Below are 12,119 nucleotides of genomic sequence, written 5' to 3' on the forward strand. Positions count from 1 at the left end.
TGTTTCGCTACCTTTACTTCTTATGATTTCATGTAATTGCTTGTATATATTAATTTCTTATTTGTTTTATTTTTTTCATTTAGCATAACTGCGTTATTATTCTAGTTTTTGAAACTACACCTCATAATATTAGAAATAATGAGTCATTAGCAAACTTGGCACATAATGAGTGATGTCATTAAAGTAGAACTTCGTTGTTGAATGAGGTTAAAAACTTATTATGTTTCCTATTCTTAAGTTGTATTGAAACTTATTTTTACTATGTTGGAATTTGACATCCGTTAAACTTTTTTTTTTTTTGAATTTTGAATTTGTGTTATATTTATGGTTCCACTTTACTTGTTTAAGTAGTATTGGCTTGTTATTTCAAATTGCATGTTGTTCATTTTTTAGTTAGAATTGATAGATTAGTTTTGTCAAAAATTTAAATAATGTTATGACAATATATTTAAAAATATTAATTTATTTTATCAAATATGCATTCCATGATGTTCTTACAAGACGTATATTTTTAGTTTTTATAATTTATTAAACTAAATATTATTAATTTGAAAAATATATACCAATTATTTGTACAATATTAGTTATAAATATATAATTACTAATTAATTTATATTCAAGAAAAAGTATGCATCTTAAATACCAAATCTAATATCATTTATACTTATATAAAAATATTTATAGGCATATATTTATTAAATTAACTTTTAAGTTTTGATAATTATTTTATTTAAAATTTAATTTAACTGTGTAATTACACTTGTGCAACCAAACAGTACGCTTATAATTATATGGGCCGGATTGAGCTGTAAAAGGCTGCACCAAATGGGCTGAATTTACATATATAAATAGAAGCCCAAAGAGAATCCTGCCAACGGCCCAGCTAATTCACTTGGTACACCCCCAACTTACGTGGAAATGATACCAGGTGTCAACTTTTAAGCATATTGTTTAAAATATATTCACAGCTTACAATGTATTTAAATATTAGCCGATTTCGCTCAAATATCAGGACACGACGTCCTAGAGTTTAAACCTCAAAGTTTAAAGTTCAGGATATCGTGTGTTCAAAAACTCTGTCCAAAAGTTCGAATCTTATGTCCTGAATTTTAAATTAGTAGTTCAGAAATTCAGAACACTTCAGGACATTGTGTCCTAAAGTTCGAAAATTGTGTCCAGAAGTTCGAATCTTATGTCCTGAATTTTAAATTAGTAGTTCAGAAATTCAGGACACTAGTCCTGAATTTCAAACTAGCTCAAAAATTTAGGACACTAAGTCCTGAATTTCCAAATCCAGGAGACTTAGTCCTGAAGTTTGGGTGAATTGATTAATCTTTAAATATATTATAAATTATGAATATATTTTAAATAGCTGGCTTAAAAGTAGCTATCTTCGCCCCCAACTTGCCCCCTATGGGCTGCTAGTTAGATCTCACACCAGCCCAAGAATAGGACTAACTTGGGCCAAAATCAAATAGCCCAAAGTTTAAAGAGTACAAAACATAAGTAGGCAAAATTTAAGAAATGTTTTCACAAACCTAGCAGTGTATTTTACATACACGGCAATTAAATAATTTATTCCCTAGCAGATAGCTTTAACTTGGACCCAAAATCACGCATCCAAAGCATTTTATTTCCTTAAAAAAGGTTAATTAAGTTACACTATTCAAAAAGATTTGTACTTAATTATTACTCACATTACATTATTTGGTTATTCTCATTTACCAAAAAAAAATGAAACTAACAAATCTGGAATATAACATGTATAATAATATACATATGGAAGCCTAGAATATAATCTCATAATTGTGATAATATACATTGTATAAGTCATGTATAAATTATAATAAACTATGTACAAAATATTAGATAACTTATATACAATGTAAACCATGTATAAATTACACCAGATAATATACCAAGTAAAAATCATGTATATTTTTATATATTTTAATATAAATTCCTCAACCATTATATATATTGATTGTGTAATAATAATAATAATAATAATAATAATAATAATAATAATAATAATAAATATATACATGAAATATATATAAACCGGGTTGGTTCGATTTTTATCTAAACTAAACCAAACCAACTATATCGGTTTGGATTGGTTCGATTTTGTTAGATTTTTCGGGGGGTTTTTTTTTTTTTTTTTGTTATATGAATATTACTTCAATCTAACTTTGTTAAATTTTGATAAGTAAATATATGTTTAGTAAAAATTGAAAAAATTGACAAATATATGATCTATTAAAATATTCTTATGGAAGAATTTTCTTAATAATACATGATAGTTATGTTTTAATCGTTTGACAATAATTTTACGTTAATGTATACTTTCAAGGTTAATCGAATTTAATAATTAAACATAAAAATAAATATGAACTTATATAATGATATGTTCTATTTAATTTTAAATTATCAAAATACCATTTCAAATTCGAAAAAGATATAAGAATTTAATATATCTTGACATATGAATATAGAAGAACAAAGAGATTGACGCATTTCACTAACACTTGATAAGAAAGTGATCATATAACCCATTATTTAAAGTTATATATAATGCTACATGTGTAATAAAATTTGCTATTATTGCAATAAACAAGAAGTATGATTAGCTATGAGAATATATTTTGTAAAGAGATCATCCAGGTAGAAAACTCAAGTTTTTAAAAGATGAGCACATTAACAGAAATGACAAAAACATTGCAAAATAATGTTCTTTGAACACAAATTTGTAATCTTTGTGCAAGATTCAAAACATATTCTAATTTTGTCCGACTTACAAATGGCTGTGGATATACTAAACTCAATATCCAGGTTTATTCAATCAATGTCAGGGTGCAGAAAAACAATTATTCTGTTACATTAGTGTACACAATAAGAAACACACAAGTGGCTCGGAGCAGTAACATTATCTGCAGACAAACTCTTCACTTCTGCTAAAACACAGTGCAACCTACCAAGATTCTCAAGAAAGACCAATTACCTTTCCAGTAGAGGTATCAATGTCAATCTCGTAGAAACAAGGCCTCGTAGGCAGACCGGGCATTGTGCTCATCGTGCCAACTAGTGGATAAATGAATCCCGCGCCAATGCTTCCCCTAACATCTCTGATGGGCAGGATGAATCCACTTGGAGCGCCCTTCTTTGCAGCTTCATGCGAGAATGAATATTGTGTTTTAGCCATGCAAATTGGCAGATTTGAAAATCCTTGTTTGCTGTACATCTCAATCTGTTTCTCAGCCTAATAGCACAGATATCAAACTCCTTGTGTTAATGATAAAGACCAAAAGAATTCCGATGTTTGTAAATGCTTTCAACGATATCAAAGTCTTCTACCAGGAAATTACAAGGAAAAACTTCAAGTCCTGGATTATTGAAAAATTATATTATTAAATGCGGCATATAGGGAGTTCTCACGATTAAATGGTTGTATAATGATATTTATGGGAAAACAACAGAAGATTTAAAGGTCACAACAATATAAGAAGAATTACAGCGAACTTCACCAAATGTATGTGTGTGTGTGTGTATATATATAAGAGAGAAACTATCATCCCATACAAGAGCTCGTGCCTAGACAAAAGTCCTGTTAAAAAGATATGACAAAAAGAGCAGCACAACTGGGTTTAGAGCGAAGACAGATATAGCAGCATAACTATGCTAATCATAAAGGGTTATAAAAGGAAAAAACAGAAGCAAACAAAGGCAAGATAAGGTTAGAGTGTTAATCAAGCCACGAGAAAAGGCTTGATTCGCAGTCTAACAAGTCATGTTATGTTGATCTCCATGTTATGTCTTTATATGTATCATATATCCTGATAATGTCGCCAATATTTACTCATATCTGCAACTAATCTACTACTATAGAAAACTTTTCTGCATCTGAACTAAAATCAATAATCAATTCACTGTTAATCTATATTCAAAAAGAAAGTAAAGAAAAGTCACCCACTCTTATCCTTGATTTTTACCATGATGCAAAATCGCTCTGCAGTGCAATCTATTCAGACAAGTCAAAGATAACAGGCCTAACAAAGCAAAGCATATATGGAATGTAAACTAACTTTCACATCAAAGAGAACTACTAAAGATATTAAACACCAAAAATGCTTTTCTGAATTTGTTAACGTCTGGTGAGAGAAACACAGATAAAATCAGAAAGAAAGTGCAGTAATAGGTATGAGCAATAGAAAAGCCTACCTGTTCAGAGTACTCTACTCCATCAGCACCATATGATTTTGCTATTGCCGCTATTTTATCTTTTATACCTATATCTAGCGGGTACAGGAACTTTAGAGGTTGTGTTGCATTCTCACAGGCCTTCTGAACCGCAATTCCAAGATCCACCTGAATAAACAATTCCAGCTTATCAGTGTTTCATATTATCAACTAGTAAACCCCATAGCAAAAGGGTCAACACAACAAATTTACATGTTTCTTTCATGTTTTTGTCCAAAATAAGGATGGAGGAAAAAACAACTTAGAGGTTATCATACTGTCATACGATCATTACATCACATAAATTCATGTCAAAGTGCAAGAGCTACAAATTAGTAAACTAGATCCAAACTAATAAAAAATGTGCAATTGATTAATACTTCTAAACTGGTAAACAGCAGACAACCAGAAAAGCAAAACTAAATAACAAATAATTATGTCAACCATTATGACTAAAACAAATTAGCTTCACGCCAAGGACCAATTAACTGACAGCCAATCATGTATGCGCTGTTGGCTCTATAATGGAATCGTTAGGATATTTAGTTAATCCCGAACCAAATATTCTGCAGAAACTTATATTGTCAATTTGGATATATGCTTCTCTTAACTGAAAATTTAGAGTTTTTTAGCATGTGTATTTTGTTTGGTACTCAACCTTCTACTCAAAACATCATTTTGTTTTTCCATAGAAGTGCAATGATTGCACAAAAGACTTACCGCTCCTTTGCCACCATGAGCATGATGAGTACAAATTACTGCATCAAATGCTCCTGCAGCAAATGCAGCATTTTTAACTGCATTTAGTTCTGCTTCAGTGTCAGTTGCGAACGCATTGACGGCAACCACAACATTTGCACCATAAGCTTTTGTATTTGAAATGTGCCTGGCCAGATTCACACAACCGGCTTCCACTAGTGCAACATTCTCAGTTACATAGGCACGGTCAAGAGGCCTTCCAGCTGTGACGTCAGGTCCTCCACCATGCATTTTAAGGGCTCTTACAGTGGCCACAATAACAGCGCACTGAGGTTTCAAGCCACTATATCGACATTTGATGTTCATAAACTTCTCTGTCCCAATATCAGAACCAAAGCCAGCCTCTGTAACCACAAAGCCACCAGGTCCGACGAGCTTTAATGCAATCTTGTCAGCAACAATAGATGAATTTCCATGCGCAATATTTGCGAAAGGACCAGCATGAACAAGAACAGGAGTGCCCTCAAGAGTCTGCATAAGAGTAGGGTTAATGGCATCTTTCATCAAGACGGTCAAAGCGCCTCCAACCCCAAGATCATCAGCCGTAACTGGATCACCAGCCTTGCTATTCCCGACTACCATTTTCCCCAGCCTCTCTCGCATATCAGCTAGTGATGTCGTGAGGGCTAGAACTGCCATTATTTCACTGGCAACTGAAATATCAAATCCTGTCTCCCGCACCATCCCCTTCTCTTCGGGGCCCTGACCTACGGTAATTTTTCTCAAAAACCTATCATTGACATCCATAACTCTTCTCCATGTGATGGAAGCGGGATCTATATCTAGCCTAGCAAATTTATTGATCTCTTCAGGAGTAAGGTCTTCAGGGGCCGTCTTGTCAATACCAAGTTTCTTCAAACGCCTAAACATTATGTCACAGAACTTCCGTTTACCTTCTTTATTCAGCGGGCATAACCGGTTAAAGAGAGCCTTATCAGACTGCGAAGATTCGTGGAAGATTCGCGTATCAATGGCAGCAGCCATAAGGTTATTTGCTGCTGTAATTGCATGAATATCTCCTGTTAAGTGAAGATTGAACTCATCCATTGGTATCACTTGACTGTAACCACCTCCGGCAGCACCACCCTTGATTCCGAATGTTGGTCCTTGTGATGGTTGGCGGACACACGTGACAACCTGAGAGCACCAGGAAAGGAAACTGGTCATAGAAAAAAATAGACAGCATATCTAGGATGCAAACGCTGACATTGATAATGACTTCTTATCAGGATAACATAAAACCAATCATAGTGCATTATTATAAAAATATAAAAATGCATGGACATCATTTAGTCAGCTATAAGTTACTGATTTAACTTTACTTGCAAATATAATCCTTCAAGTATACCAGATTGACTTGAAAGCTAGATGGGGTGTTACAGTCTCTAAGAAAATTAGGATAAAAAAGGAAGAAATGAGCGAAATTCAGGAGGGAGAGATTCAGCAAAAAAGAACCAAAACTTTCCTCTGTCAAGAATTCTCTTTTAATCGCATTATAAGGAGAGGGCCAAGTAGCACCAATATACAAGCCAAAAAGGATATCTTCAAAAATGAAGACTCTGACTCGAATAACGGAATCTAAATCTTGATTCTGATACCTCAAATGAAAAACACCTGTTTTATCTATCCAACTTCTCAAAATTTGTCATCAGCTAGAAGAAAAAAGCCATAACATGAATATTTTTCAACTTTTCTCTGATATCCAGCAAAACCAAATAATATACCATATTTCTTCACATATAAGATACAGAGAACCATTCATTTCTCTAATTTTATGAGACAGACATCCTATAGAGAATTCAAGTTACCTTTTTATCAAGGAAAGCTCCTAGAGCCTGGCAAAGACCGACCGTGGTAGTGGACTTCCCTTCTCCAAGAGGGGTTGGAGTTATCCCTCCAACCACCACATAATACCCGTCCTCACTTCCTCCAACCTCATCAAGCACTGACAACAGCACCTGGAATCACAACAAGTACAGCATATCAACTCACCAACCATAAAAGAAAAGCCAACATATTAATAGCAATACACAAAAGCAGATGTCACATTCATATCCTCTTATGCATACTTGTTTTCAACTAAAAGACCTCATTCTAAGAAATTCAACCCTGAGAAACTGCAAAATCGAAGTACCCCACATGTAATAATCATTCAGCAAAGAAAGATAGTATTTTTTTTATGAATAGGTGACAAAAAAAGTATTTTTATAGCATATGAATACCCCTAAATCTTTCTTTTTTACATTGGCTAAGAAGTCAGGTAATAGACTACATAGCAGTGCTGCAGTAATCAACTTCATTTTCTATCCAAAACACAAAAGGAACCACATCCATGCATCCCCAGACCAAGCAAAATCTCACAAAGCACTTAATGCAGAAAAGTATAACATAACAGAAACAAAAAAATAATTTACAATTGTACAATTAATGAGGCTCACATGAAACCATAGTATCAGCAATTGAAATCTTTTGTAATCTCAACTCTGAGTTTTCTTTCATTAGGCTTTAATAAAAACCGAATGCCAACTATTACACATATAAACATGATACCAAAGTAAACCAAAATCTACAAAAACAATAGGGTACTAACAAAAACCAAACAGAAGTAAAACATATCTTAACACATGAATCTGCATACAATAATAACCTATGAAAAAGGGTATTACCTTTGCTTTATACTTGCCATATAAATCATAATGCTGGGGATTAAGATTGAGTTCTTGAGCAATCTCAGAAATATGAAGAGGTTCAACAGAATTAGCAATATCTATATCTGCTGGTACAGGAGAAACCACTTCCAGTTTCCTTGTTGTTTTTCCCATGATTTCTTATACTTTAAAAAACTTAAGATCTTGAGTTTTCCTTTATTTGGGTATATTCAAGATTGTACTTTTGGATCAGATAAATGTTCAGATATAAAGAAAGACGATTCTAAGTCAATTATTGGCAATAGGGTGTCAGTGAAAAAACAGAGTTCTTGTCTTTGTTGAAGATATATCCACCCTTGTATTAGATTAATATTATCACTATTTTGAGGATTTTGATGGGGTAATGGAGTAGGTGAGTGGGTGGGTGGGGATTATTTCTTGGTAATTTCTTATCTAACGTGTGATGCATTGAACTTTGTGCCAATCTTACTTAGATTTTTGTGGCGGACTTGAGTTCGCTCAATTTAAGCCCAACAATTGGAGGGAAAAAAATGAACACGCGGATTCCTACTCCTAAATGCAGACCCCTTTTTTTAACCTTTCTATATACCGTCCATTCCATTTTATCTGACCGGATAAAATCAATTTAAAGAAAAATATAATCTACACCATCTTTAAAAGAGGAAAAAATATAGATATAAAAACGTTAGGTTAAGATTATTCAAAAAGTGGAGATGCGGGGTATCGATCCCCGTACCTCTCGCATGCTAAGCGAGCGCTCTACCATCTGAGCTACATCCCCTTCTGTTAATCGACCTCTTCTTTTTCTAATAAAACTTTTTTATCATATGTGTGCTTTTCGAAGTATTTTATTGTTAAATAAATATTGTTATGATTTTTTTTCAATTTGCCTGTCTATTAAGCAAATAAATTGAAGTTCTTTTATCAATAATTATTTTTCTTTAAACTTCATATCTGGAGTGATTAAAGAAAATAGTGCAAAATCAAAAGTAGCCTTGATTTATGGTCAAATGAATGAACCGCCGGGAGCTTGTATGAGAGTTGGTGTAATCGATGTCGAACGTACAGTAACAATATTGAAAAACTTGTTAGAAAACTATTTCAAGTAAAATAATAAATTTTATTAACAAATCTTCAACCTTTTAAATGAAGTTATTCATGTCAACTTCAACTTCTAAATAATCTTTTTTCAGATTTTTTTTTTCTAACTTTAACCAAATATTATCCAAAGACCTAATAAGGCTCTCAAAGAGTGAGATTCAAAATGAGTCAAGCTAAGCTTCATGTTTGTATGGTTCAACTTGAATTTATATTTAAGCGAGTCTTAAAATCCTATTCGGGCTGGATAATATTTGAAAAATCACGGTTAAAAGATTTTTACAGATTAAAAAGTCTCTCATATTACAGATCAAAATTTTAAATCTAATTGCTCCAGGTCTGTAGTGTTTTGAATTGGATACAAATTATTTTTCACTCTTAAGTACTGTAGATTCAATCTCATATGGAGTTCTAGAGCCAATTGATTCAATCTCTTTCGGATATTTTTAGCAGCTTTCTTTGTGGTTAATAGGCAATAGCTTGCTTTGATCCTTAATGAACCAATTTTAAACATACCTTCACTGGCTTAGCATCTTGTCTGAATAGCCAGCAATTCTGTTTGTTTATAGATAAATATATAGCAAATAAATTTCTTTGAGCTATCAAATACTCTTCAAATTACTAATAAAACAATGGAAAATAAAAGCAAATCCCTCACTAATTTTCACCTCTTTAGCTTTGGCTCTTCTTCATTCATTTCCTATGATACAAACAAGAGTTCTTAGCTCTGCGACACTGCTATTTTTCCAATAGTACTTTAAGAATGATAAAATGAGAGCATTGTCATTATCACAACGATACTACAGGCAAGTATTAAATGGCATCATGTCAAAGTTAACAAAAAGAGAATCTCATGTTAGTAGGTATTCTTTCGCGCAAGCATGTGTCACATAATTTAATGAAATAACCAGGTTGTTGGACAATGGCTGGAGAAAACACTTGAGCATTGGCTCATTGTAAGGCACTGTAGGCTTTCGCGGGTAAAATATGCTATCCAAGAGAGGATGCAGTCGATGTTCTTTGGAGTCTCGATAGGTGTTTGCAATTCAAGAGAGGGAAGGAGCTAGCTTTTGAGGTTGAGTTATGCAAAAGGTCTATTTCTTTACACTAGTGTTCCAAAACTTTGATATTCTCTAGATAGTTCTGCATTTGCTGCTGAAACTCTGGTGTAAGGCGAGCTCCGGCCAACAACTGGTACTGCTCACATTTCAATGCTGCAGCCCTACATGCCTTGATACTACCTGAGAGGAGAAAATGTAAAAGTACTGCGTTATATTTGCTGCAATGTAGACCTATCAACGAATACAAGAACATAAAGCTACGCGCCATTGAGAGAACAATGTTAAAAAGATCTCAAAAGAGAACATTGCACTCCTCTTAAGTATTCCTTGTTAGATATGATCGGGGAGTTGCACAATATGTAAATTTAGATGCACTTTCTTAGTATTGTCTTTTCCATTTATAAAATTTACCCTTTTGGAAGTTCCAGGAGCCACATTGCTTTGAACATATATAGACGCTTTGCTATGTACATATAGGGTATACATTTGATTCATTTGGTATATTTTAGCTTACAGCTTGTTTGGATGGTTGTTATGTATCATTTCATAATATATCGTATTGTACTGTATCATTTTGATGTATATAATGTTTGGATAGACTGTATTGATTGCCGGCGTTTCATGATGTCATGCACCAACATGTTATATGTAGAATAAACTTGTAATATAATAAAGAAAAAGTAATATATGAGATAGAATTATTATATAAAAAGGTAGGGTAAAAGTTAATAAGATTATTTCATAATAAGGAAGGGCAAGATAAAAGAAAAAATAAGGTAACGATGCGACCACACTGAATCGGTCATTCCATAAAGTGTCACTTTACGTTGTTACATAACGATGGATTTAACGACATGATATACTAATAAAATTTAAGTAACAATCAAAATAAATATTGTATTTAAAGTAACAATACGATGCAATACAACAGGTACCAACCATCCAAACAAGCCGTTAGGTTCAGGTTATTCGAGCGGAAAAAATTTAATAATAATGACAACCTAAAGCAAAATATAAACCCTCAACAATATTACTAAGATCACAAATATACATCATCCATTTACATGTGTCCTCGAATATGGACCTCATTCTTATGTCAATTCAAGCTACAAAAATAATCATAACAAGATAAAATAGCAATATTTATCATCTTTTAACACCATATTTTGTGAATATAGTCGATCATAAAAATCAAAAATCTGCATTGAAGCTCATTCAAGAACAAAAACTTTATACGATCACGTTTTAACGGTTACTGAAATTTTAAAGCCAAATTTTTTACTGAACAAACTCAAAATGACCAGAGAGTGGAAGTTTTGGGACAAAGCTAGATTTTGCAAGGAAGACTAGTAATTTTCACCAATGCTTTTAATTTAACAGAAAATTAAGTATGTAAAAAACAATTATTGCTGGAACTCGAGCGACTTACTGTAATTTGGTGGTGGAAAAGACACGGGCCACCGCGCAGGCAGCAGCGGCACGGCGGGGAAGGTGGACTCCCCGTTGCGGTGACGGTGGAGTCTGGCGGAGGGCTTTGGGTCGCCGGTGAGGGTTTTAAAGCACCTCGTATATTTTTCAGGCGAGGTATTTTTAACAATAACATCCCTATAATATCATTTAATTTTAACTACACCCCCTATATTATTAAATCAAATACTTAAGGCCCCTATACAATGAAATCCATACACACTCTTATGTTCTTCATGGCCCCGATTGTCCAAAAAAAAAATTCCTTAAAAATTTGTTTCATTATGAAATTTTGCAATTTTTTTGAAAAAAAAAAATTTTCACTCACAAAACTGCAACATTTATTCAAGTGAATTCAGGTCCAAACATAATTTCAAATTACAAATACCATATTTCAACTTAACTCCAAATATTATTTTTTTTTCAAAAATTACAATTTTTATGTCCAAATGCCTACATAGTAATAATAAATATATGGACTAATAATTAATATATGGACTAAGTTATCCTTATTCCTATTCCTATATTTATCCACTTGCCCCAACAACCTCACTGGCAAAATTATGTTGATTCTCCTATAATATGCAATTTTACACTTTTAGTCCTCATAACCTTGCAAGGATTCGTTGATTGAGTTATTAATGATAAATAAAACTAGCTAATCCTTAAAATTTCATTACCTCACAACTATCTTACCTTCTCGTGTCTTTTCTATTACCTCACACATTCATTATGTAACTTTGCAGCCTAATTTATAAGCATATTATATAATTTTAAAATTATTATAATTGAAAGAAGCCATGGTGTAGATGGCATTATTATCAGTATA

The 12,119-nt window shown here is 32.9% G+C and overlaps 1 protein-coding gene, 1 long non-coding RNA gene and 1 other non-coding gene across 4 annotated transcripts; all 3 read right to left on the minus strand.

Moving 5' to 3' along the window:
- Positions 1-2,718: 2,718 nt before the first annotated feature.
- On the minus strand, positions 2,719-8,006 carry LOC104086347 (formate--tetrahydrofolate ligase). 2 transcript variants are annotated; one of them, XM_009590594.4, is made up of 5 exons: positions 7,662-8,006; positions 6,804-6,953; positions 4,957-6,132; positions 4,219-4,365; positions 2,719-3,259 (listed from the first exon to the last, which is right to left on the minus strand). In XM_009590594.4, the coding sequence occupies exons 1-5, from the start codon at positions 7,815-7,817 to the stop codon at positions 2,984-2,986; spliced, it is 1,905 nt and encodes a 634-aa protein (XP_009588889.1). In that variant the 5' UTR covers positions 7,818-8,006; the 3' UTR covers positions 2,719-2,983. The 2 variants fall into 2 exon arrangements, with proteins under 2 accessions (XP_009588889.1, XP_018622904.1); XM_018767388.3 differs by having other exon boundaries at positions 2,719-3,383; positions 7,662-7,969.
- Positions 8,007-8,372: 366 nt separating this feature from the next.
- Positions 8,373-8,445, minus strand: TRNAA-AGC (transfer RNA alanine (anticodon AGC)). Its single transcript has one exon. It is a non-coding gene; the product is annotated as a tRNA-Ala (tRNA).
- Positions 8,446-9,526: 1,081 nt separating this feature from the next.
- On the minus strand, positions 9,527-11,376 carry LOC104086353 (uncharacterized). The gene is made up of 2 exons (XR_011411908.1): positions 11,253-11,376; positions 9,527-10,003 (listed from the first exon to the last, which is right to left on the minus strand). It is a non-coding gene; the product is annotated as an uncharacterized lncRNA (long non-coding RNA).
- Between the last annotated feature and the right edge of the window lie 743 nt (positions 11,377-12,119).

The sequence above is a fragment of the Nicotiana tomentosiformis genome, chromosome 11 (assembly GCF_000390325.3).
Source record: "Nicotiana tomentosiformis chromosome 11, ASM39032v3, whole genome shotgun sequence".
In the NCBI taxonomy this organism is placed as follows: domain Eukaryota; kingdom Viridiplantae; phylum Streptophyta; class Magnoliopsida; order Solanales; family Solanaceae; genus Nicotiana; species Nicotiana tomentosiformis.

Excerpts from the sequence above, each read along its gene's own strand:
- LOC104086347 (XM_009590594.4), bottom strand. The coding sequence starts at position 7,817 with ATGGGAAAAACAACAAGGAAACTGGAAGTGGTTTCTCCTGTACCAGCA. Across the intron at positions 4,366-4,956 it reads CTCATGGTGGCAAAGGAGCG|GTGGATCTTGGAATTGCGGT; the intron begins GTAAGTCTTTTG and ends TTGTTTATTCAG. Across the intron at positions 3,260-4,218 it reads GAGTAGAGTACTCTGAACAG|GCTGAGAAACAGATTGAGAT; the intron begins GTAGGCTTTTCT and ends CTGTGCTATTAG.